The sequence below is a fragment of the Corvus cornix genome, chromosome 5 (genome assembly GCF_000738735.6).
Source record: "Corvus cornix cornix isolate S_Up_H32 chromosome 5, ASM73873v5, whole genome shotgun sequence".
Taxonomy (NCBI): Eukaryota; Metazoa; Chordata; class Aves; order Passeriformes; family Corvidae; genus Corvus; species Corvus cornix.
Genome location: NC_046335.1, coordinates 53,732,732 through 53,759,951, shown reverse-complemented (window position 1 = coordinate 53,759,951; position 27,220 = coordinate 53,732,732). Strand labels below are relative to the sequence as shown.

Here is a 27,220-nt window from a genome sequence, read left to right as displayed (position 1 = left end):
CCCGCGGGAGCGGAGGAGGTGGAAGAGGAGGAAGAGGAGGAGGACGAAGAAGAAGAGGAGGAGAAGGAGGAGGAGGAGGAAAAGAAGAAGGGGGAGGATGAGCCGCGGGCGTCCCCCCGCCTCCCGCTGCTGCTGACGACGGCTCTCGGTTCAGCCTGCTGCGGGCTCCGCGCCGCGCCACCGGCCATGGTGCCCAGCGAGGAGAACCAGCTCGTCCCCAAAGAGGTGAGGCGGGAGGCGGAGGCGGCGGCCCCCGCGGCGGGCGGGAGGCCCGGGACGCCGGCGCCGACCGAGGAGGGGGTGGAGGAGGAGGCCCGGCCTGGCCTGGCTCGGCTCTGCTCCGCTCCCTCCCTGCGCGGCCCGGCGGGCGGGGGCCCGTCTTTGTGCGGGGCTGGGGGTGATGATGGTGCGCGGGGGAAGGGGCTGGCCGGGGGAGGAGGAGGAGGCCGGGGCCGAGCCCGGGCTGCGCAGGGCCCCGGGCTGCCCGAAGGCTGCACCTGTCCGTGCCGCGGCATGCGGGGAGCCGGCCTGCGCGGCGGCGGGGCCGGGCCGGGCCGCTCTGGTGTCACGGGGCTGGAGGCAGCGCGGCCGCTCCCGCTGGCCAGCGGGGACTGCGGGCGAGGGGCAGATTAGGCAGCCGGCCCCGGCGGCCAGGCGGGTCTCGGCCGAGGGGCAGCGGCCGGGGCCGGGTGCGGGGCGGCTCCGCGCCTCCCGGAGCGCCGCAGAACGGGCGGCAGTGCTCGCGGTGGGTGCCGGAGGGAACGGGTTGAGCAGCGGGTTGTTTCCTTCATTCTGAGCCCCTCATCTCTCCCCTGCTGTAGTGAGAAGGGGGAAGGCTTGGTTTTGGCCATAGGCTAGAGATAAGTGCCCGAGTGAAGGAGGAAGGCGAAGCCTCTGTCCTGCAGCGATAGGCGAATGACACGTGTCAACTTGGAGCGATACCGTACAGGGGAAGGAGTTCGAGTGATGGCATGAAATGTTTGGGAACAGCTACTGGTAGAGTAGTATCAGCAGAAACTTTGTTTCCTGAGCAGGTACACTTGCATATTTTGCCAACTTTTCTGATAGTTTTGTTCTGATAAATTACTCAAACCCTTCCCGTTGTTTTTCGTCAAACGTCAGTGTTTGTTACGTTTACCTGTTCTGTTTGCGTATTCTTACGGGAAGCTTTGTCAGACAAGGGCTTCATTTTTGTGGAGCTTAGCGAAATGAGATGCTGATCCTTAAATGGTATTCTTGAGTAGATCTTGAAAGCAAATAACAACACTGAATATTAGAAACAATTTTTTGTGCAGGCAGTTGTACGTATAAGCACAGGATATATGTAGGACAACGGTAACTTTACCTTTTCTTTCCTTTCTTAAAATACTAAGGTTTAAAGGACTACATCTCATCTTTTTACAGGAAACTGAAATCTCCAGAAACTTTAAAAAGAGATGGAGTGTAGTAGCTAGTATGCTTAAATATCAGCTGTGAACCAAAATCTTCAAAAATATAAAATCAGAGACGGAAGATAGAGTAGCCGATACACTTAAATATTTCATTTTAAAACCAAAGAAATATATAGATAAGGGAGAGTGGCAGGAGAAACATTGTGGCAGTAGCTGTGGTTAATAAAAGCAGCTAGCCAAGGCCGTGATTTTAGTTATATGTATTAATAGTATCCCCCTTGGCTTTAGAGTTGTATTCAGAATATACTTATGATTCAGATGTGTATTTTTAACTGACTCATTGGACAAGGATTTTGACTGCACTTTCATCTGTAGGGGGGGGGGAAGTATGGGCAGAGGAAGATGAATATATGTGATTATAGATATGGGTATCTTAAACAAACAGTGTGAAATCTATAAACTTTGTACATTGATAATGCTAGCAGGAGTTGCTTTTTCTCAGCAAGTTTTTTCAGGTTCTTTATTGTGTCTCTATGCATTTTTAAAGTAAATGAAACTGAACAGAATATTAGTGAAATCAAAGAGAGAAAGAAAACAGATGAACTATTTGTGTTAAGCCCATCTGGTTATATCTATATATGTATATATGCGTGTGTTATAACAGAAGTTTATCTTCAACTTTTCCAGTGTTTTTCAGTATATCGTCATTTTTATTTTAGTGATAGGGAGTTTTAATGAATGTTACACTGCAGCATTCCCATTAAGTCCTTTTGAGATTCATTAATAGTCCCATTGCAGAGAGCACTGAGTTATGGGTAAACAGAATTCTCCAGGTCTCTGAGTTCTCAACAGCCTGCTCCTAAATATTCCTATTATGCCCCTAACAGCAGTTGGAGGCAAAGCAGATCGTTTGGAGTTTCAGCTCTGCCCTTTAGGGATGGATAAAGGATCACAGTTCATGGGTTTTGGCCCTTCCCGGTGGGCTGGGTGGTATCACTTGTACAGCTCACTGTCTAGTGCTGCTCCAGAGATTTAACCTGGGCTGTGAACCAGTATCTGCTGAGATGACTGCGCAACCAGATTTTCCTTGGCATTCCAGTGTAAAAGAGCAAGAAGAAATGTAACGTTGTTTGCTTTAGGCTGGTTTAGGGAATGACTAATCATCCAAAGGAGTGGATGGGAAAAGGATTTTGGTTCTTGTCTACATGATGCCTTGGTAGATAAGTGGTAGGAGGTGTCTATAACACTACCAGCCTGTGTGTGCTGGAGTGGAAAGATGGGTATTAAGTTGATTATGAGTCTTCAGTTTGTGTTTGTCTCCATATTTTTGTATATGCTAACAGGAGCTCAGATTGCTGTTTCCGAAGTTAAATTGCTTGGATTTTTTTGGAAGGAGTAAGATCATGTTTTCATGGATACAAAGTGGATACAAAGTTTCGCTGCTGCACTTCAAATATCTTTTATTAGTCTCTTGTGAAAAGTTTTCTTTTGTTCATTCCATAGCTTCAGCTGCATTTCTGAAGTCCAGGTAATCAGTGCCTTGTTATTTTCTCTTGCTCATAACTTCGGGATAAAGTTCTTTTTCCTTTGGAAGAGATGTATTAAAGCAGTTTCTAATAAACCGGTGTCGGGATTTTGTTTTGCATAAAGATTTTTGCCTGGGCTATTCAGGCATTTACTAAGTTCATTCTTGCATCCCTACTGCTGCCTAATGCTTTCCCAACTGTTCCTGTAAGAGTGTAACCAATAATTCCTTAGGGGGGGGGGGGGGGCAGTGAGAGACCCTGTTCACTGGATCTGGGGTTCAGTGTGAACTGGTCCCTGTATCTTTTCCTTCCAATCCTCAATTACTTTGCTTTCTTCATCTAAAAGATGAAAAGATTCAATTTAGTTTTCTTTTATAGCCATTAAACAGAAGGCATTGAGTAAAATACAGCTCATTGCTGCACCCTGATAGCAAAATTTGAGCATATTCTTTAAAAATTGCTGTATTAGTAAGTGTAGATTTTTATCTCATTAGTCTAGTAAAGCAGTAACCCTGGGAAGGGAGGGTGAATAGTATGAGCAAGATAATTATGGAAATTAGAAGAAAATTATGCTATCAGAAGGGAAAACCTTTTTATGACTTTCAGTTTTTCTTACAGGAAAAGTTGACTTGAAACTTATTTTGGGAAAATCTACCTCAAACAGAAAATAATGAAATATTCTTTTCAACACAGTTGATGAGGGAGATGCTGGTGTGTGTTTATAAGTTTATAAGTGTTTAATATAAGTGAACTTTACAAAGACTTATCTTGAAAATCAAGATGTATCAGAACTTAGTGAGTATTGGTCAGAATATGAGAAGTATGTTCTGCTCTGAGATTTTTGAAGTGTTTGTGCTACTGATCAAGTAAATACTGTGCAGATCCTTTTTCAACATGTTTCAGCATGAACTATCCAAAGTACACCTGTCAGAATATATATATATACACACACATATGTACTTTGTACTTGCTGCTATTAAATCAAGCAAGGCGGTGTGAGTTCCCTCTCAGCTCACTAATGTGAGTCTTTTCATCCCTACACTAATGAATCCATCTTAATCTTCTGCACTGAACAAATCAAATGTGTCTCTTGATGGATATCATTCTGACTTCCTCATTAGAAGAGCGGGAATCTGATTAAGATATTTTGCAATTCTGTTAAGTAAAGGGATGCTGTTCTTTTCTATGCTGATGACATCCTTGTTTTTTCCTTCCCATGTATTAAAAGATTCTGCAAGTGGTTACAGCTTGCATAATTTATCAGTTTTTCCTGCTTTCCTTCTCATGTGCTCCATTAGAAAACATAAAGGTATGATTGTGACAACTAGAGAAACTGACTAATTCATTGACAGAGAGTATTTTGGAAATCAAATTTAGGAAACAAACAGAAAATCCACATGAAATTCCACCAAGTAATTTGTTCCTTGCAGACAGACACTTTCTGAATGATGTTCACGTGGTTACTGAGTTTGGTGAATAAGGCTTAGGAGTAGAATTCAAGAGCTTTCCCTGCATTTTCCCAGCCATTGGGTTTTCCAGTCACCATTTACTTTCCCTTGCTATCATCTGGGTATTTAATCTGCAGCGTAGAAAGATGATCAGGGTAAGGAACTATCAGCACCTCCAGATCATCTGATGAAATGTTTTTGCCTGAGAGGTACCAGCTGCCTGATGGGCAGTACTTGGTACTGGAGCCTCAGGCTGTAAATGCTGCTTGCTGAAGTTACTACTCAGTAGAATAATCTGACACCCAAATAACGAAATACTGGTTTTTTTTCCTGCAGTAATACATCTTGAACATCACCACAAACAAGAAATGCCATTTTCTCTACTGTTTTGTGCGTCACTGGTGATTAAAATTTCGGAATCAAAAGCATCAGTAGTAAAATTATAATCCTTGATTAATTTTTTTTGTGCAGCTGCACACTCTTTTCTCAGACCAGTAATGAACTTTTTCGTAAACTGTGAAGCAGTTACCAGGAGGCAGAGAATACTTTTTAAATACAGAGATTTGTCAGTGTTACATTCTGCACTCTTTTGAGCTCAGAGTATCAGTATACAACAAAAAAGTTTTCAGTGCTTTGTTTGTTGCCATTATGAAATAAAGCCCACAAATATTATTTTCTGTTCTTTTTAAAACTGATTGTGGTTATAATCAATGCAGCCTTGCATCATAGTTTTAAAATGTTAGTTGTCCAAACACAAATACTGATGAAAATTACTATTGTGCAGCCTCCTTTTGCTGATAGAATGTATTGATATCAATATAACATTAAAACTTGTGGTGATTTACTGAAATAAACAAGTACCTTGAATTTGTATTACCTTTGAATTACATGTTTTAGTCTTGTCAGAATTAAATGGGAGTGGGGTGGGGTATTATTTTAAACCTTTCCCCTCCTGTGCATTACAGTTGGTACTGTAATACACTATATGCTGTACAAATGTTCATATATCCAGTCACAGCTTCACTCTTTTTGTTGTGTTTGAAAATATGTTAGGTTTTATGTAAGAAAATAAGGGTGAAAGTTATGTCTGAAGAAAATGGAGAGATTGAGTTACATGTACATATTCAGCCTTTTTATTCAGTTTGAAGAAGTTTTTCATTCCTTTGTGAACACTTAAAGCTGCTATTTTACAGTTTGCCCTTTGAGATTTAATGTGGTGTACCTTCGGGTGAGCTGCCTATTTAGCATTTTGTTTTTTGTTTTTGTTTCAATTTCTTCTCTTGAATGAAATATTCTCAAAAGAATGCCACTAGTTACTGAAGAACTGATAATTGTGAATACTAGTAAGTCACAGAATTTTTTTGTGAAGTTCTGATAAAATAACAATGAACTTGACCACAGTTTCAGGCACTATGAAATGCCAGGTTTTTTATTTTCTTTGGTTTTTGCAATGTTTGGCATGTAGTCAGCTTGCAGTGAGCAAACGCTCTTGCACAGCATTGGCAGATGAAATAATTTCTAAAAAGGATGTTGTGCATGTTCTAAAAATACTAAGGGGTGAAATTGGTACAGATCACTTGATTCAATATAATTGTTGAGATTGTGATCACAAGGATGCTTTAGGTGCTTCTGAAAAATGGCAACAGATTATTTTTAGATTGGCATTTCTGTGAATAGCTTAGAGCTGGTTATCCTGCTGCAGTTCAGGTGTAGCTTCTCAATAAGCACATGTGATGAAAGCTGCCTCAGTAACATGAGCAAGTGTGCTTGAATTCCTGAGGATTGGTGAATGCTCTAGTTTTGAAGCTGTATGAGAAATATATTTGATATAGTGTGAAAGTTTTCAAGTAAATAATGTCTGAATGTGTAAATAGCATTTTCTGAAGAAGTTTGGCAGCATACTACAGGAGCTAAAGGAATGGAAGGCAGCCATGCTCACTGATTTGTGTAGGTATTGGGTTGAGACCAGTAACAGTGAAGGAAAAGAAAAAATAGCAGATACAGAAACTCTTAAGTATTACCTGGTGTTTCTAAATAAAATGCTTTCATCAGTTCATATATGGAAAAATTGTCTAGATCCTTTCTCACATACACATTGTCATCCTTTTTTCCTTCCGTGGAGACATTGCTCCAGAGTTCCATGTTCTCCCCTTTGTGGCAGTGGCAGCAGGCAGAGTTTCTGCCCAGGTGCTTCCATTCTGAACTGTACCCTTCATCCTGTGCAGAATTGCTAGAGAGCTGCACAAAGAATCCCTGCTAACATGCCTCACTATTCAGCTTCTGTTTTTCCTTCCCCAGCAGCAGCTGGACAGCTTAAAATTTGAAAGTTGTTAAAGAACTAAAAACTATGCCTGTGGTCATGTTTTAATGTCTAAACTGTACAGGACTTTAATTTTTTAGCATACATGTCTGTTGGCGATTTCGTAGGGAAGCAAACCTTCATTTCAGAATTGTCCATGAAGAGAAGACTCTTCTGAGTACTGGTTTTGCTCAGACTCTTAATTTGTTTTTATGCTAATGTTGTATTTGTAATTGAATCCAGCAGAAAGTCCTTTAGAATAGGAGCAGCATAGGAAAATGTTACCCTAAAATTCGTACTTGAAGAAATGGAGGGCAGGTCCATCCACTACTCCTGTGATTCTCCATAGGAAACAAATGTTGCAAGTATTGATTAACGTATGAAAGTGTAGTAAGTGTCTCGTGGTGTTCTCATATCCCCCTTTTTCAGCTTTTTTGGGTTTTTTTTTTTTTGAAGGAAAAACAAGGAGCATGCTGATTAGGAAGGTAGAGACAAATTACAAGCAGGGAAAGCTGTATAAAGATGAGGCTGTTTCAGATCTGAATGTGAAGGTTATAGTGTAATGAGTGTAGAGAGTCTGGCAGACAGTTTGCAAATGTAGAGAGCTTCATTGACATTTAATTCTCAAAAACCTTTTGCAAGCTCAACAACTTTGGGTCAGAGGAGGAAAGGAAATAGGATCAGCTGAAATTATAACCTTTAAGAGAGTGAAATACTCAAGATGTCCAGTGGTTAAGAGAAAACTACAGATTTTTAAACTAGTCTTTGTTACCCCTTAAGGAAACTTCGTTAGAGTTCTTGTGTGATCTGCAGGCATGACCAGGAAATATTTGCACTCTTTTGTTATTGATGGCTGCTTTGTTTGACTTTTTTTAAGGGAAGTAATTAATCTTGAATCACCTTAATTTACCATATTTAAAAGGCCATGAGGAGATAAGTGTAAGAAGACTGGTTCTTCAGGATGTCCTTAGTAAGGCATATTTAAAGTCTCTTAAAATAAGAAAAATACCTTCTGTAAAACTGAAAAGTGGATATTTTGGTCTCTAGTTCAGCTCTCCCCAGACATGTATCCCCTCACACTATATCTTTTTTTATAGTCTTTGGAACAACTTCCAGGCTTGAACTTATTTCTGGCCCCACCCCAGCTTTTTTTGCCTTTCCTATTCTTTTGTGTTTTTTACAAATGACCCAGTAATACACAACAGTAGGAACAAACTCTCAAAAGTAAACGCTAGCCTCATAACACACTCTTTATTTCTGAGGCATAGGGTTATTTTTGGAGACATTTAGAAAGTTAGAAGTATTAGACTTTGAAGTGTCTATGTATTATAAAAATAATTTGTCCCTGTGCATTTTCTAGGAGTGACAGTTGACAGCTGGCATGCAGCTGGTTCAGTGAGGTGGCACTTTGGATTCTTTTTAACTAAATTTTGTTACTAAGGAAGCATTTCTGAGAAGGTGCCTTTGAAAATAAGAATAATCTACACGAGGCAGAGAAGAGAGTAAAACATACACCCCATTTTCTGAAGAGAACAAGATCACAGGGGCTCTGCTGCAGGACTGATTTTGTATCTCCTCTCTGAATCGGGTTATCCCCTGTAGGAAAGCATTTGTAGGGTTCACTTGGGCAGGGCCATGGGTGTCAGTATGGCCCACCTGCCTTTTGGGATCTGCAGCAGTTATCCTGTACCTATAGCGGCTGTCAAGCACAGGGAGAGTGGCATGAGGGTGGAAGCAGTGGCATTGCCACAGCAGTGACACTTTTTGCTCTTCTAGGCCTTTCAGAATAGAAGGGGGAGTTACTCCTCTTGTCCTGTGAGCAGCACTGCCATTTACAGACTCATACCCTACCTAAGGATGGAGGGTCTCATTTCAGTCTCTTAGGATACCACAGAAAGTTGCAGTTATGTCCAGGTGGTGTTGGTATTTAGTGAGGTAAGCACTACTATATATAATACATGCATTTAAAATACTCCTACTACTCCTCTGCTGGTCCTGTTAACTCTCCTGAAAACCCCCCAACAAACCAGGGAGGGGGCAAAGGTTCAATAATTAGGAAAATGGTCAGAGTCAGGATATCTATTCCTGAATTTTGATGATATTTTATGCTTGTTATGAAGCAATTTTCTTCCTTACTGGTAAAGGGACAGAAGAACTCTAGTTTCACTGGCTTTAAAACGTTGTTGGATTTTGCCTGAAGTCTCCCCAGGTATAATGAAGAATTTGAAGGGTGGGGATAAAGTGTGTTATTGAGGTACTCAAAAACCCAATACTTTAAAGTCAGTCAGATTTAAAATTAAATGATTGTGTCTAAAGGTTGTTAAGAATTTTTTTTGCTTCAGGAAACATTCCAACACAAGATATATCAAGTTAACAGCTGAAAATTACTCTGTTTAAGACCTCCTGGGATCTGTGTTTAAAAAAAGTGTATTCAGTTTGCTACAAGTGTGCTATAAAATACATCTTTGTAAGTGTGTTTTGGTTCAGGCATTTGTAACAGGATTCTAAGTGCACTGTTCTGTCAATTAACTCAGACTAGGCTGCAGCAAAGCACCTGTGTTGAGTAACACCTAAGTGCTCTGACAGGATTCGTTTAGTAAACTGTATTTTAAAAAGAAGTTGCTTCTTTCCTCTAAAATAAAGCCATATGTTAGTCTGAGACCACCTGCTCAATGCTTCCCTCATTCTGAATCACCCTGTAATCACCCTGTGTTTACTTCCTGGGGAGTGACCCTGCTCACCTGGCTGTACCAGGGAAGTTTGCCTCTAAAAAGGGCTTTGTTGGGCTTTAAAAAAACATGGAGCATGAGTAGCTCTGGTGAGGGTAGGAGGGGGTCGTGGGTTGTAAGGACTCTCTGAGTCCATGGTTAAAAATCACAGGGTAAAAAGAGGGGAAATGGTGGGAACAGGTGGAAATGGTATCCCGGTGCTCACTGGCTGTTCTCCCCTTATTTGCTGTCTATTGGAAAGATCTCTGACCTTCACATTTTCTGCAGAAAGCAGTGCTGTCAACATGTATCCAGTGTGGTGGTTAATGGATTGGACCTCTTGGAATAGGTGAAAGAATTCCTAAATTATGATTGTGGGTTCTCGAGGAGCTGATTTGTCGTTCCTGAGAGAGAACGTTGAAATAGGCTTCTGTTCAGTTGAATTGATGTTAATGTCTGAATGTTTCTATGTGATTATGTTTTAGAAGTGAAAGGTGCAGACCACTTTTGTGTCATTGAAGCTCCCAGATTTCACTTATCCTTGTAATTGCTGGAAACATGCATCCAGTCAGTTACACAGACCTGGAATATGCATCCCAGAGTTTGCCCAGCAGTGACATGACAGGCAGTAGTCACTTGTGGGCACTTCATATGGGAGTCTTAAGTTGCTGAAGCTACATTAGATTTGAGAATTGCTGTCTTAGGCTTAATGATCCAAGTAATTCTGTGAGTATAAGCTTGATGTCTGCCGTTGCTGCTTGCTACTGATCTCCTTGTCTTTCATCTCTATTGCAGTGATTGGTGAGAATTATTTACAGGGTGTGGACATGTAGAATCTTCTCTAGTGGTGGTCCTTTTAAGTCTCAATAGGCTGTTAACTTTACTTGGCAGTCAAACTTCACACAGCTGTTGGTTCAACTCTTGACCTGAAACTTGTGATTTTTACTTACTGTCTATTTTTAACTGTTGGAAATATTGGGATTTGGAAATATTGGGTAGAATCTGTACGAAGTTTGACCTTAGCTTTAGGTTTCACTTTCCATCTCTGAAAATAATTCTATAAAAATTAAGCAGGAGTTAAAATAGTGAATTGCTGCTATAGAATTTTAATTAACTCAGTGATTCAAGGTTGAAAAATAGCAAGCCACATCTAAATGCAGTGTTAAAACCACTGCAGTTCTACATTTGAATATTGTTGTGACAGATCTAGTAACACTCTACTTTTTTTGTTTCTGTACTTTCAACAAATACAGAACCTATATGGTCAAAGCAAATGTCTGTCTTGCAGATGGCACTAATAACAATGCTGCCTTTGTTGGTATGTACAGAAATACAGCTTGAATTGCTTCAGTGCAACAACATGCTTTGTGCTCTGCAACTTGCAGGTGCAGATCTTTAATGGAAGAAAGATGAAATATTTTTTAGAAAGGTACATGGGGTGTAAATGCTTGTGTAGCACAGCCCTCTAGAAAGTCCACCCAGGTCAGACTTGTGTGTTGATTGCATGTTTGTATTGTAAAGTCTTTGGTAAGTCTGCTCTGATAGTCAGAAATCTTCTACATGCAGGTTTAACATCATCACCTTTCTAGAAATGGAAAAATGTCAAGGGCCATAGGATGGTTCGGGTTGGAAGGGACCTTAAAGATCATCTAGTTCCACCCCCCTGCTGTGGGTAGGGACACCTTCCACTAGATCAGTTGCTCAGAGCCCCATGCAGCCTGGCCGTGAATACTTCCAGGGATGGGGCATTCCACAACTTCCCTGCACAACATGTGCCAGTGCTTCAGCACCCTCATGATAAAGAATCTCTTCCATATATCTAATCTAAGTTTCCCCTTTCAGAGTGAACCCATTACTCCTTGTCTTATCACTATAGTTCCTGATGAGCAGTTGCTCTCTGGCTTCCTTGTAGGCCCTTCAGATACTGCTGCTATGAGGTCTCTGCTGCTATGAGGTTTCTCTTCTCTGGGCTGAACAGCCCCAACTCTGTCGGCCTGTCTTTGTAGGGCAGGTACCCCAGTCCCCCTGTCAGCTTCATGTGCCTGCTCTGGACTTGCTCCAACAGTTCCATGTCCCCCTTGTGCTGTGGGCTCCAGAAATGTACCCAGCACTTGGGGTGGGGACTCACAAGGGCAGAGTAGAGGAGCAGAATCCCTGCCCCTGACCTGCTGGTCACACTCTGCTTGATGCACCCCAGGATACATTTGGCTTTCTGGGCTGCCAGCTCACGCTGCGGGCTCACATTAAGTTTTTCATCAACCATCACCCCCAAGTCCTTCTCCTCAGGCCTGCTCTCAATCACTTTCCTGCCCAGCCTGTAGGTGTTTGGCATTGTCCCAACTCAGGTGTAGAACCTTGCACTTCGCTTTGTTGAACTTCATGGAGGTCACACAGCCCCACCTCTCAAGCTGTCAGTGTCCCTCGGGATGGCATCTCTTCCATCCAGCATGTTGGCACCACCACACAGCTTACTGTCATCAGCAAACTTGCTGAGGGTGCTCTCCATCCCGCTGGATTCCCACCCTCAGCCAGATAGAGTGACTTGGGATGAAAGTGTCAGTGTTTTCAATGTTTTTTAAAATTGCAGGTAACAGTTGAAATTACAATTTCAACTGTTGACCAAAATATTAGCCTGAGAAAACTTCTATGCTAAAATAATCATAGGATGATTCTGTTAATTGTAGCCTTAAGCAGCAGTCTGCATTTGCCTTTTCGGTGCTGATGCAGTTGGGGGTCTGCAACTTGTTTTCCTAAGCCACTGGTGTACTGTGTCACACTTTGGCAAAGTAGCAGCATGGAGCTTTGAGGACTTCTCCCGAGTACTGGATACATTGCTTGCTAGCTGAGTAGTTGCTCTTATTTCTTCTGAGGAAAAGGCAGTAAGGTATTTTTGCATTTGCCTGTGAGTACAGTGTGTATGTTAATTTGAAATCCTTGAACTGTGTAGTTAATATGCTTATTGATTTTGTGAGGTGTAATAAATAATCAGCTTGGTGCATTCCAGAATAACTTTTATCAGGGTAAAATTAAGCAACTTTATAGAATGACCTTTGGTCTCGTAATTGTACTTTAAAGACATTTCCATGCTGAGAGAAGATTTTTGTAAAATGCAGAATTGCACTAGTGGTTATTATAAAGTTTATTCAGTGTTGGAGTGAGTGCTTTAATTGACAAGTAGAGAATGCTGCATTTCAGAGATGGACACATCCGTGTGATTTCAACAAGGCCAGGTGCTGTATCCTGCACTTGGGTCACAACAACCCCATGTATTGCTACAGGCTTTGGGACCAGTGGCTGGAAAGCTGTCCAGTGGAAAAGGACCTGGGGGTGCTGACTGACAGCAGCTGTAAGTGGCCAAGAAGGCCCATGACGTCCTGGTCTGGATCAGGAATAGTGTGGCCAGCAGGAGCAGGGCAGTGACTGTCCCCCTCTACTGGACACTGGTGAGGCCACACCTCGAGTGCTGTGTCCAGTTCTGGCCCCCTCAGTTCAGGAAGGACATTGAGGGGCTGGAGCGTGTCCAGAGAAGGGCAATGGAGCTGGGAGGGTCTAGAGGGTACATCCTATGAGGAGCAGCTGAGGGAGCTTGGGGTGTTTAGCCTGGAGAAAAGGAGGCTGTGTATTGCAACTTAATTGACACTGTAACACTGCTCCTATGATAATTTAAATATTAAAATGGACTATTCTTTCTTAAGTTATTCTGTGAATGGTGTTTCCAAACTCAGTAATAATATTTTTTTTATACTGTAAAGGTGACTTTATATAAAATAAAAGTAATTTTACAACTTTCAATTATGACTTGTTAATTTTGTTTTCATATACTTTATCCCTCTCCACAACTGCCTGAAAGAGGGTGTAGCCAGGTGGGGATTGGCCTCTTCTTGCAGGAAACAGGACAAGGGGATACAGCCTGAAGCTGCAATGGGGGAAGTTCAGGTTAGATATCAGGAGGAATTTCTTCACAGAAAGGATTGTTAATCATTGGAAGGGGCTGCTCAGGGAGGTGGTGGAGTCCCCATCCCTGGAGGTGTTCAGGAAACAACTGGATGTGGCACTTAATGCCATGGTCTGGTTGACATGGTAATCATCAGTTAAAGGTTGGACTCGATGATCTAGGAGGTCTTTTCTAACCTAAATGGTTTCGTGATTCTGTGGCTTGTGATTTGTCTTGTCAGAGCAGCTGAAAGCTCTCTGTTACTTCTAAAATTTCTGAACATCATATAAACAGTATAATTTGTAAATCTGATTTGTTTGATTTGTTATGTGGAATTTGTTTAGTGAAGTAGCTCTTGAAAATCTTCCAGCAGTCCTTAACTGAAAAAACAAGAGCTGAGGAGCCAGCACAAGAACATTTTTATAAAAGAAGCAACCTGTAGATAGTTCTGTGCAGGTGATACCTGGAGCCTGTCCTCCCCTTCCACCCTCCACTGTGTGCACCCAGTCAAATAGCACACTACAGAATTACACATGCCCCTTGTGTACCAGACTTGGCTTGCCTGTCTGTGGAGAGAAGGAATTCAGGCTGAAGTCAAGGTTCTTTGGAGTCCCTGATTAGGAGGAAAACTGGAAGTCTTAATTAAATTTTTGACACAGGGCAATGTATTTGATAATGATAATATTACAAATCAGCAGTTTCAGATTTGTGGTTCTGGGACTCCATTAACCTTTGGGTCATTTTAACAAAATGTACGTGACTTTCAATTGAGAGCAGGTAAAACCAGTAAGCAGCAAAAGATTTAAATTGTGTGATTTAAATCTGAAATCTCTCAAATCTGAAATTACAAACTGGTATGTAAAGGAAACTGCTAGACACAGTCTTGACATACTAAAACTTCCAAACAGGATCTTCAGTTCTCAGTATGTGAAGAAAAAAGTCTTGCCTTATGTGTCATTCTGCTGAGAAGTTAAATGCAGTAGTCTAATTTGGGCTATTTTTATAGGTCCTTTGGTGGGGCAAATAGGGCACGTCAGTAAAGATAATGTCAGTGGTTTTGGTTTTTATAATCTTCACTGAGGGCACAGTTGAAGAAATTTGGAAAAGAGCAGTGATATGAGCATCTTCATTCCCACTTCCTGTTTTTCCTTTCTGGAAAAATACACAGTGCACCACTTGAGAGTCAGAAACTGGTTAATTTGATGTTTAGTCAGAAAACAATTTTGTGCAGTTAATATTTGTTGTTGAATTTTTGATGGTAGGTAAGCGATACCAAGGCAGGCTTTACTTTAAGAGTGTTAGGAATAAAGCCAGTAACTTCATCTCTTTACTGCCTTCATACTTCAAAATGGGCTCATATTAATAAAACTTCCCTACAGGAAATAATTCAGGCATGAAAGAACAGTTTCATATGAAACTGGACAGCTTCATAATTTATAAATATAATAATAAAGTGAATTACAGGGTTGTATGCTAATCCTACCTTTGAACCATTTGAGGTAAAACATTTACTTATGTCTGTGGTGTGTTTTAAAGATAATCAAGGGAAGTGTTAGTATGAATTTATATCTTGAATTATTGTTTACATTTTCTTATCCATTCACTTCTTTATGAAATGTATTCTGTGTATTACAACTTAACTGACACTGTAACACTGCTCCTATGATAATTTAAATATTAAAATGGACTATTCTTTCTTAAGTTATTCTGTGAATGGTGTTTTCAAACTCGGTAATAATATTTTTTTATGCTGTAAAGGTGACTTTATATAAAATAAAAGTAATTTTACAACTTTCAATTATGACTTGTTAATTTTGTTTTCATATACTATAGGATATGTTTTGGAGTTGCAGACAGAGTATCTTTGCTGAAATGAAGAAGAAATTTTCACAGGTAGACAGATGAAATCAACTTTATAAAATGATAACCAAGAAACACAATAACAGCATGATATGCTGTAGCTTCTGTTTATTTTAACATGAGCATGAGCTATTGACATTAAACTCTCTGTGCATGTTCTTGAATACAAAGATGATGTCCAATTAAATTCAGTCTTAATGGTAGCTTCAAATTGGAGTATGTGCTTATATGATTTTACACTGGTGTGTGAGGCTTTGGCGCTCTCTCTGCATTAAAAAAAAGGAAATGTTTTGCTCTCAAAATGTATCAGATTATGTAATGGTTAAAGTGAATTTTTGTGTTTCTGTTGTGGACTTGGTTTGGTAACAGCCTGTCAGAATAGTTGAGGGATCTATCTCTGGCCAGTATTGCTTTTCACACTATTTTTGTAGTAAAGTCTCAAAACAAGGTGTTGCATTGTTGTCTCCTAGTTCAGCTGGTATGTGTGAATGCTCTCCATGCATAGAGTTGGGCTGAGGTTATTTTTGCTCTATCTATTTACTGCTAACAACTTGAAGCGGGTGGCAGTGTGAATGAATGACGGCTTAATACCCTTTGCTATACTAACCGTGAGTTAAACCAGTTCAGTCTGTCAGAATTACATCTGTGAACAAGGAAGAGAGGATTTGTGTGACGTGCAACTTCCACCAACCCAACCAGCAAATCTTCTGTAATCTTCTGTAATTTGTTCCCTTAGTGTTATTTCCATCCCTCAGATACTTTGTGTCTAATTATTTTCAGTAGCAACTCTAATACAGGTCGCAACTGATTCACCATCCAAGGCAGCAGGGAAAGTGGGAGTGGGAGGAGGGCAGTTACAGAGGTGGTTATGTAAGGGCAGTAGCACAAGGAATGAAGTCTCCAGTGGAGAACTGCTCATGATATGATCATATGCAGTGGCCCATCAAAGTTATAGGATCAATACGGAATCAGTGTGGGGACAATTAAATCCAAATTAACTTCTGTTTTCCAAGATGAATCTGTATGAATAGTAGCAAGTGCCTCTTAACCTCCCTGCGCTGTTCTAGAGAGGAGGGCGAGCTTCCACCCAGAGCAAGCCTTTACCATTGCTGAGGGACCTGCATGTAGGTATAGGCTGATCTTACAAGTTTGTTGGGTCTTAGCTGCTGCTGCTCATCTTCTTAAAAAAAAAATCAAGAAAGACCACTGAACAAGCTTTACCTTCTCTTTCCTAACCACACAGTGAAAGAGGGAAATTGCTTCTTCAGCAAAAAAGGAAAAAAAAAAAGATAAAAACAAAAAAAAAAGATGCTGTGCTGGGAAGTTTCAGGGAAAGAGCCCAGGAGAAGTAATCACTGGTGAAATTTAATTTTAGTCTACTTAAGTACAGCCCTGTGCGTCTCTGTGGGTGCTGTAGATGAAAGTGAGGATATAATACGTCAAAATTACTTTGACTTCCAAATTGTGTTTTCTTCTTAATGTGTGGTTAATGTTTCAAAAATAGTTTTGCATGTCTTCTTGGAAAGTAGTTGATAAATGTAAAATTCTCCCATAAAGATGAAATGTATGAAGATGAAGTGTTATGGATTTGCTGCAAATAGTGCCTTGAATTTTTTTGAGCATGCAGTTAATGAAGGCTTCCACACAGGATATTACATTTGATAAACCTAAAGAAACTGGACTCCAAAGTCTTAAGAAAAATCATAGTCGAAAGCAAATTAACATCATACAGATTGGGTTGAGGGTGGTTTTGTTTGCCTTTCTCTAACAACTTTTTTGTGACAATGATAGGAATAGATGCTGCAGTCAGCTAACATTTTATTCTATCCTTGCATGAACACTGCCAGCAGATCTTGGAATACTGTGTAATAAAGGCATGCAGCATCAGCTGCAATGTCCATGGTCCTTTTCAAAGGGTTTGGTGATGTAAGAGCTCTCAAAAAGGACCATACCACTCTGATGGTGCTGATATGTGTTGTGAGGCTGGTTGTGTAGAACTACAAGGGATTCTGAAGTTGTTCAGATCTTCTTTATAGTTCTGTATTCTCTAGAAGATGCTTGTGATGTGGCTGAGAGCTTTAGCAGGAACATAATTATTGCCATTTATTGTTCTTATCCACTGAGAATCATGATAGCACTGCATGTGTTTTTTTGCCTTTTTAGATGCCGTGGCCGTTAGCCATGGACTGAGATTTGGGCACCCTGACAACACATTACTAATGCTTTCTGTGTGTTACAACTTGAAAAGGCTGAGTCCCTGGAGGACTAATTCCTTTTACTTACCTGATCCTTTCTTATGAGATGTGTATTTAAGTATCATTTATTCCTTGCTGTTCTACAATTTTGGATAATCAAGATAATTAATTGATTTTGCTTAGATCTTTTGCTGGGTTTTCAGTGTTGGAAAGATGCCATTTTTCTTGGCTTACCTGGGTCCAGAAAATTTTAGTATTATTCCATTGCCACTTTCATTCAAGATCATTATTGTTCTGATTTTAGGTACATTGAAGTTTCTGTTTAAACTCTTTTTACTTTGTCCAGTAGCCATTTGTCAATGCTAATTTTCTTGCTTTGTTCAGGCAGAAGAATATCTCCTGCAACTCAGACAGCAGTGGAGTTAGTAGGAAGTTGGTGGCTTCATTATAAAACCTTGTTTAGTGGTCAGCTTCTAAGGTTACTTGGAAGCTTGCAAATTTTCTGGGTTGCATTTCTGAAAGTCACAAAAGGTATATTCTGCCTCAGCAGGATTTATGATTGTGTCAAAGCAAGATATGAGCTGGAAGTGATGACTTGGAAGTCTGTTCCTGATTTTGAAGCAGTCTTCTATCTGCTTGCTGTCTGAAATTCTGTGCAGAACCTGGGCGGTTTCTCTGTCCCCACACCTGTACAAATTCCTTCTTGTTCTATAAAAATGGAGCTTGTTTTTATATGTTTTTCAAAACTGGAAGGTTCTTAATTTTCTAATGCTTACTTTGAAAAATAAAGTTGAGTTCCTAGGAACTTTAGGTTTTAAAAGTATACTTCATTTTACTGGTGAAGTTGTGTTTTGATTTTTCAATTAAATTCCAAAGTATTCTTAATTTTCCTCATGAATTGTTGTCTGCTGTCATTCCAGGCAGAGAGTGCTGCTGAGGAGCCCAGGGTGCTGTGTATAATACAGGACACCACGAATTCCAAGACAGTGAATGAGCGTATTACCTTGAACCTGCCGGCTTCCACCCCACTTAAACGGCTCTTTGAAGACGTGGCTTCCAAAGTGGGCTACGTGAATGGATCTTTTGATTTGATGTGGGGCAATGGAGATAATGTCACTGACACGGTATGGCAGGGGTGCTTTTTGTTTCCTCTTGGTAGCAAACACTTCGGTCTTCAGAATTGAAAACCTCCTCTGTGTTGCACAGTGCTCATTTCATTCCTGTAACATTTTGTGGTGGGTGTGCCACAGCAGACTGACACCGCTGTGTTGATTTGGCTGAATTTTAGTCTCCCAAATATGCTCTTTAATGATAGATCTGTTTAATGATTAAACAAAAACCAATATGATCATTCAGATGTAATATTAGTTTTCGTTATCAGTATGTATTTTTAATAATAATACCCATGATAAATAATCTCAGTTTCCTGTGGTCTTGTTTGAGAAATGTTTTCTTAGCAGCAGCAGCAGCGTGTTGTGTAGTGACTCCCCATGTTTCTTAGACCTCTTTAAATGTGTTATCACTCCTGTGCTTTATTGTAAATCAGCATTGGTTTTAGTTAATATGATTTCTTTAGATGCACCTAGAAAATTTTGTAAGATTTGTTAAGAAATAGAAATCAGTTTATTTCAGCTCATGTTTAAGCCTGCTGAAAGTAACTGTTTTTTTCTTTTAAAGAAAAAAGTGTCTGTATGCTGTAGAGGACACTGGGTAATGTGATGTTCACTAGAAACTTACAGACCAGCGTCTGACTCCTCAATAAATTAACCAACATCTAAGCATTATACTGTAATGTTTCCTAAACTGTTCCCAAGTTATTTCAGTACTAATGATGTGTGTTTTGTTTACTGGATAATTATTTATTTTCTTGTGGTCTTACTGTGTCAGCAACCACGTCAAGCAATGTACTTGGATGGAATGTGTTAATTGCATATGGATCTGTAATAAAAAAGTGATGTTTCTGTTGTTTTACTCATCTTTAGCAGACTCCAATAGATCAGAACAGTGACAAAACCATTCTTGATGCTGGTTTTGAGCCAGGGAAGAAGAACTTTCTGCATCTGACAGACAAGGATGGAGAGCAGCCTCATGTAATGCCGGTGAGTAAAATCTTCACTCAGCTACATAAGCCATAGTGTTGGGGGAGAGAGGTGTGTGTTCTTTGTAGTGCTTGTGTAAGGTCAGAAAATGAAATAAAACTGGGCTGAGTATTTCATAATAAGCTTCTCTGAGGACCTTCTCAACAGACTTTATTTACATCTATATTTACATTTCTTCTGAGTGGGACCAATTTCATTAGTAATGATTTGCTGTCACTCTCTTCATGCTTGTCAAACATTTGTGATATTTGCTGCAAGTAATTTTCTAAGGTATATGATTAATTAATCTTTGATACATTCAGAGGTAAGTCTTAACAATACATATTTAATCATATATCCAATCCCTTTCCTCTGGGTGTTTGAAAGCAACTTAGGACCTTCTGGCAGAATTCTCAGAAACAGCAGCACTGCATCAACAGCAGCTACCGGCTTTCACATTTACATTTACGGAAAAATAAATGTATCTGTGTATAGATACATCTAAAAGAAGAGTTGGCAGTGTTGCTAGAAGCTGCTGTTTGCCATAATAAATTTTTTGCCATTTTCTATTTCTCAACTATATGATACACACAGCTGCAATGTATTTAAATCAATGATTGGATAGACTAGTGATGTATTAAGATTTATTACTCAGCTCTTGTATCAGTGTAATGCTGGCCTACTTAGCCTTTGTTGTGGAGTTTAATTATCTGAAAAAGGGAAGAAACCCCACTTGTAAATATTTGTGCTCAAGATCAGAATTTAAGGATGATTCTGAAAGAGTAATGGACTGAAATTTAGGTGTCTGGAAAAAATCTTATTCTGTATTTCAGTGCAGAAAACTGAGACATAGGAGATGCTAAATTGCAAACTTGCTTGTTGTGTGGATTGTAATACTGTGTTTGGTTATGCCATATTCCAAAGGACCTTTCCTTCTGCCAGTGCTAAGAACAATGTGTCAAGGGGTTGAGAATTTGGAGGACAAAACTGAAGTTACACTTTGAATCTGCAGTTTTGAAAAAATTGTGTGGTGTGCCTAGCAAAATTGATTTCTTAGCCATGAGAGAAGGGTAAAACTCACAGGTACTTCAGTAAAAATGTATTGTCTAACTTTTGCACGAAATGGGTGTGTTTGTGTTTTCAGGAGGAGTCAGGTACAACAGATGACAGTGCACAGGAGAGATTCATAGGCCCCCTTCCAAGAGAAGGCTCTATTGGATGTACCAATGACTATGTCAGTCAAAGCTACTCTTATTCTTCAGTCCTGAGCAAATCAGAGACAGGTATCGTCTTCTCTCTTGTAAAGGCAATGCTTATTTGTAATTATTTTAGCACATTTTCAAATAGTGGCACCTCAGGATTTTTTTTTTTTTTAATAAATTGCAATTTATTTTAAAAATAACCACATCACTGCTACATTTTTTTATCATGTTTTTTATGATATTATCACATCACTTTAGAAATGGAAGAACTGTATTCCATCCTTTCCTTACTTGGGACCTTTTTTTCTATTTAATCTAACTGTGAAGATGATTTACACAGTTTAAATAATAAACAAGGTACAAATGTTCTGACTCAGTCTCTTCACAGAAGAGTGTGGAGTACCTGCCTTTTCATTATTAGTATGGTACTGAGATTATGGTTTTTTTCAATAGCTTTCAGAGTATAAATAGGCATATTTAATTTCTTTATTATATTATGCTTTAGTATATGCTCCTTGCTTATCAGTTGTTGCTAATATTACATATTTTGGAGAAAATCTTAAAATTACAGCTTAGATTAATAAAAACAATTTCATTTTCAGCTAGTAAAAATGACACAGAGTTATAGTAGTTTAATTAGTTTCTTTAATTAGTTATTTAAGGGGGAAGGGTCTAGAATAGTATTATTGTATGGGCACTTGAGATTTATTTTATTTCTAATTCTAAGACAATAGTAAAACCAGTGCAGATACAAATTATATTAACATTATTACTGGGATACTTTTAGCTGACATCAGGCAATAAGTAAGCTGATGCACAATTGTTCCCTAGAAAATTCTAGTTTATTCTGTAAAATATTTAAATCTGCTATTAAAATATTTATAGTTACCTATATCCCCATTGGTGTAGTATTCAGCATTAAATATTACGTGTTACTGTCATCAAAAAACCAGCTTCATATCATTCAGGAGAATTATTTCTGTTATGTAAACTATTATTCTCTATTGCTCTCAGAAATTGTAACATTCCCTCCATTTTTAAAGTGTAAATAACAACAGATGAATGCAATTCTTAAACACTGTCACAGAATTGTTTTCTTGTCAAATGTTTTAACTCTTGAAGTGCGTTGCCATTTTTTTGCATTATTTCCATTTCATTATTCTCTTATTTTTAGGTTATGTGGGGCTGGTAAATCAAGCAATGACTTGCTACTTGAACAGCCTTCTGCAAACACTTTTCATGACTCCTGAATTTAGAAATGCATTGTATAAGTGAGTATACAGAATCAAAAGCTTCTTAAATTGTGCTAGTACATATTGGTAGGAGACCCTTTGGAATTTCTCCTGTCAAAATTTCCTTGTCTGGATACTAGAAAGCATAATTGAAGTCAAGCTGGACAGACTTAAAAATGATATCTGCTTAAAAGCGTCAGATTTTCAGTAAAATATAAATTACTGGTTGTGGCATGGATGAGCTTTTTAAAGAATCTTGAAAACATCAAACTTAAATTTGATGCTAAGTGCAGTTCATGTCTGTGCAGTGAATGGCTTCAAAATTTTCCTTTGTTTTTATGTTTCTACATTTAAAGAGTATCATTGCCCTTTACTGCAGAAATGGAAAGCAACTGCATTTGAGTTCACTCAAGAAACAGAGCTGCAGTGACAGGGCAGATGACCTGAAATGTAGTAAATATTGATTTAATGCCCTCTTCAGTAATGTTTTCAAAGCATTTTTAATTGTCAAAAATCTTGTGTTGCAAATAGGTGGGAATTTGAAGAATCTGAAGAGGATCCTGAGAGGAGTATCCCCTACCAGCTTCAAAGGCTGTTTGTTTTACTGCAGACCAGCAAAAAAAGGGCAATTGAAACAACAGATGTCACACGGAGTTTTGGATGGGATAGTAGTGAAGGTAATGTGCAGCTATTAAAATGGCCTGATTTGCTTCAGCTGCTGCCTGCTAGGGGCTAAACTGCTGTTCATGGGGGGAATACCAGAATAATTATAAGTAATTAATGAATCAACTTTTTCAATCAAAACAAAATAGCCTACATGGATACTTTGTTGTGGGGTGTGTCTGATCTTTCAAGAAATGGCATCTATGAGTTTTAGGCTGTTGAAGTAAAAAGTGTTAAATTTTTGTAATTAAATTGTCATTACACATGTTAATTGTTTCTAAAAAAGTAATTGTTTATAGGAAATTTGCTTCTGTTTTGAATCACAAATGTCAAGTTGTTGTATTTATGGAATTGCCCATATTATTGTCAACTACAAATTAAACACTGTATATGTCTTTTTTACACATGTGTGGTAATTTTGCCCCATAACCTGTTGATTTTTCCATTACCATGTGATGATAAGGAGTTGGAAGTTGGGGTTTGGAGAATCAGCATGAAGTGGGACAGAAATCAGAAGCAGTTTATTTGATAACAATGTACATTAGCAGTTCTGTATTTTTCACATATTCTTGCTTACGTACACAGTTCTTGTTTATACATTAACATTGTGAGCAAGCTGGCTGCTTATTTTTTTGACTTACGTTGAGAGGCAGCTGCCTGTGGAATTGAACACTGGCCCAGTAGTGAATAATGTAGGTATAGACTTAAACAAATGAGTAGTTTTTCAGGAAGCATTCTCAGGCTACAGTCAGTATTGGGACTAATAACATCTCTTGTTTTAATTAATAATAATTTCAATTTCTAACAGCATGGCAGCAGCATGATGTACAGGAGCTTTGTAGAGTCATGTTTGATGCTTTGGAGCAGAAATGGAAGCAAACGGAGCAGGTAATGCTGGAAAAACTGTCTTCTTTCAGTGGTGTAGTATTGTGGGGGTTTGTTGGTTTTTCTAAAGATGATTATGAAAATAATTTACTAAATTTTAAATACCAGCTTATTGAAAATCTGTGGTAGTTTTCTTATTTGATGCAATAGTTAAGCTAATCACACTGTGGTGTATAACTTTCAAGAGCGTGTTGGATCTGTTTTTCTCCCCCAATTAAAAGTGGAATATTCTGTACTCTGGATACTCAGTCTTTATCTGAAGCACAGAAAGGGATTGTATAACTCCCACAATAACTTCTTTGCTGTCTGTATTTATTAGGCTTTGTTGTGGCCTCTTGAAGCTCAAGCTCTCCCTTCTTAATGCGGGAGAAAGTCAGGAATATATTCATGGCACATGATACGTTCTGATAAATGGCCACCTTGCAGGCTAGTTTTGAGGTTTGTAGTTTGGTAAATAGGAGGAATTGGTAAATTGTCTCTGGAGACACAGGAAAGGACTTGCAGGGTCAGTCTGTTAACAATGTCTGCAAGATCAGCCTTGTTTCAATTTGGTGCTTTTGTAGTCACTCTTAAGATGTGACTGTAAAGAACACTGAAGCTTATGTAATGTGATTTGAGAAGCTCGTTTGATACACGTGTTGGGCAGGGGAAAATTAGAAATCAGGAGGTGGATGTCCTGCTGAGGAATGGTATTTTAAACGTGTAGCCATGCAATTTGGACTTAATTAACAAAAAGGTATTTTCTAATAAAACTAAAGAAATATGGTGTTGGTCATTTTTTTTAAAATCTGCGTTGCTGAATCTGTTTCTTTCAGGCTGATCTTATAAATCAACTGTATCAAGGCAAACTGAAGGACTATGTGAGATGTCTAGAGTGTGGCTATGAAGGCTGGAGAATCGACACTTACCTGGATATCCCTTTGGTCATCCGGCCCTATGGCTCCAGCCAGGCGTTTGCTAGCGTGGTGTGTACTATTATGCTGCCTAATAGTGCATCCATACACACATAGAATACATAATGGCACAGTGGTTTAATTGGTTCCGTGGTAAGTATCATCCTAGATACTCCATCTTGGGGTGTTCGTCTTTGTGCAGTGAACCAGCTAGCAAGTTCTAGAAGATTTTTCTTTTTTTTTGGCTTTTTGGTTTATTTTTTATTTTGGTTTTATTTTTCTTTTGCCCTTCAATGAGTCCTACTGGTGCATGTATAAGGGGAGGGGAAATGCAACTTTATTGCCTTAGGGCTGCAGTAATCAATTATTTTCTTCCTGATAAAATCTTCAGCATTTACTTGAGGGATTTTTATGAGATCACAACGTTTTATTTGGGTTGTTCTTTTTATTGGCACATCTGCTAAATTTTCATAGCGTTGTTGACAGTCTTAGTGAAAGAACAGAACATTGACATAAAATTTTTACTTTAATTGCCATGTTGTTGCTGTGCTTTTTAAAGTTCACTTCTTAAATACCATATCCTTTTAATAAGCAATTTGATGATGATCCAAAAATTCTGTTACACATCCATGTTCATGGTCACTTTTGCTCCAGCTTTACTGCTGCTGGCAACCATATCTATTGCTTAGTAAAGCTGTGGAAGTTCTTTTGTTTTATTTTTTCCACCCTCCCAAAAAAAAAATATTAAAAACTCTGAAGTTCCACAGTTGTGGCTTAGGATGCCTGTACTGTGGATGGAATTGTAAGAAAAAATAAGATTAAATCAAACAACTCTTTCAGTAAAGGTTGTTCTAAACAAGCACTTGTGTAATTGGCTTATTATATATTAAGTATTTTTCCTTCTATATTTACTGTGCTGGCAATATTTTTAAAGCACTAATAGTCCATAATTCTTAACAGTAATTCTGTTAAGCATTGTTAGAATTAATTTAAACTGCAGTGTAGCTTCAAAGTACTTCATACTTTGAAACTTTAAATACCAATCTTGAGAAGTAGTAAAGGTGAGGGACATTGATCTTGGAAAAAGGATCCAAGTTAGTAAAGTCCTTTGAATTCTTTCTAAGATTGCATTGAAATTTTCTGGAACTATCCAGCTAATTGAAGCTGTCTTAATACAGATTGATATTTTATACAGATGGCTTCCCTTTTCACTTTTTAACGCTAATTTCTAGCAGTATTCCCTGAACCAAATTTTATTTGTTGGAATTTTTATTCAGTAATTAGATTTTTATGATCTGTTAAAAGTAATGAAAACTATTCAGTTCATGTAGTTTAATTCTGCATTTAACAATGCATTTTACATGTGTCTCAAATTGAAGATTTTTTTTCTTTAGTGGACAAGTCTGTAGCAACGCTAAAAAAAGACTTTGTCTATTTGTAAAAACAGAAAACTTGAACAAATAAGGACTTAAATATCAGATTACTTTCAATAGTATTTGATATTTTTCCTTTCAGTCAGCATTTACGGGGTTAACTACATTGAGGAAAATAGTTTTAAGATTTTTGTTACACAAACTTACATGGTTGCAACTTGTATTGATGCTTCAATTTTTGAGCTTTTTCAATTCATACTCTGATTACATTCAGTTGATTCTCCTCCCTGCATTTGTATGATCGATAGCAGATGTAATTTTTAGTTTTGTAGTCTTCAGCAGTGGGGAGATATGGAGGATACTTGCTTTTGGAGAAGGGAAAAATCGCCTGTTTCTAAATGGAATTCTCTGAAGGTAGTATCCTCCATTGATCCATAGATGATGGTGATTTAGTAGGTGTAGGTAAAGGGGTCTGAGTGAGAGATCAAAAACTTCACACATGCGCTAATAGGGCTTATAGAAGGGAATGTAAAACTTTTTAGACCTTGCTAGTCAGCTCCTGAGGGAACTTGCAGCAGGCGACACAACCCAAGATAGGGGATCTAAGGAGGATACTACCTTCAAAGAACTCTAGTTAGAGGTAAGTGATTTTCCATTACTTTCTAATGAGAGAGAATGGATGGATGAGCCTTAAGTAAGGTTAATCTGTAGAATGCCATTTAAAGAGTATTATCCCACTGTTCGACATTGTGTACTACCAAAGAAATGTAGATACTTGAAATGTTGCATTTATATATGTGTGTACTACTTCTCAATACATGGGGACATTGAAGAACTGGGAAGGATAATGTCATGCTTGCTTTATTTCCTAATATGAGCTAATTCTGAAATTCTTCAGTGTGGTCTTAAGGTTTGCAGTTGGAATTTTTCTTTCTGATTCCCCACTCTATCCCCCAACTTCGTGTAGTAAGACAGCTTAGCTACAACCTCTGGGGCAGTGATATGTTGTCAGTGTGTAATTCAAGATGGTTTCTGAAAAAGTACTTATGCAATCTGCATTGTTCAAGGGTATGGTGTCAAAAAAACCCCTGAATCAGGCTTTTCTTGAGGTCAGTAGAAATCTGGACGTAGAAGCATCTAGCTTATTTCAGGGAGGTAAACAGGAGCAACAATTCACATTCTGATTTTTGTAGGTACTAGTGACTTTTGTAGAGATGCCTGAATTTAACAGCATTAGGCATAAGCTGAAGTGTTTTGCAGTAAAAACCAATACTTTGCAGGATGAACAGCTGAGAGAAAGGTAGATGCAACTAGGAACTCATAGGGATGCTGAAATTATATTACTAGAAAACAGGGAGAGTTGGTTTGTAATACCAGAAAACTAGTAATGATACAAGTATTCCGGAGGTGTAGCAAATGCAGTTGTGTTTTAAGTGTTGTTAGTTTTCAAGATCTTTTGTACTATAGCTTTTCTTTTGGGAGTGTAAGTATGTGTACAAGTAGTTCTTTTTTAGGGCAGAAATTAGTTTGGAC

At 38.8% G+C, this 27,220-nt stretch overlaps 1 protein-coding gene and 1 long non-coding RNA gene across 5 annotated transcripts in view; both read left to right on the top strand.

Annotated features, from left to right (window-relative positions):
• Window positions 1–23: 23 nt before the first annotated feature.
• The window catches only part of USP47 (ubiquitin specific peptidase 47), a 51,679-nt gene continuing 24,482 nt past the window's right edge, over window positions 24–27,220 (top strand). Inside the window, exons 1-8 of one of the 4 annotated variants that reach the window (XM_039551857.1) lie at window positions 24–225; window positions 18,282–18,485; window positions 19,347–19,460; window positions 20,584–20,722; window positions 21,816–21,912; window positions 22,405–22,550; window positions 23,345–23,424; window positions 24,237–24,386. In XM_039551857.1, the coding sequence (XP_039407791.1) occupies window positions 187–225; window positions 18,282–18,485; window positions 19,347–19,460; window positions 20,584–20,722; window positions 21,816–21,912; window positions 22,405–22,550; window positions 23,345–23,424; window positions 24,237–24,386 (969 nt within the window). In that variant the 5' untranslated portion in view covers window positions 24–186. Of the gene's footprint in view, window positions 226–15,143; window positions 15,200–18,281; window positions 18,486–19,343; window positions 19,461–20,583; window positions 20,723–21,815; window positions 21,913–22,404; window positions 22,551–23,344; window positions 23,425–24,236; window positions 24,387–27,220 lie in introns of those variants that run through there. The other 3 variants (XM_039551856.1, XM_019289416.3, XM_019289414.3) reach the window with 3 other exon arrangements.
• On the top strand, window positions 738–5,480 carry LOC120410006. Its single transcript, XR_005601905.1, has 3 exons — window positions 738–1,034; window positions 2,735–2,919; window positions 4,702–5,480. It is a non-coding gene; the product is annotated as an uncharacterized LOC120410006 (long non-coding RNA).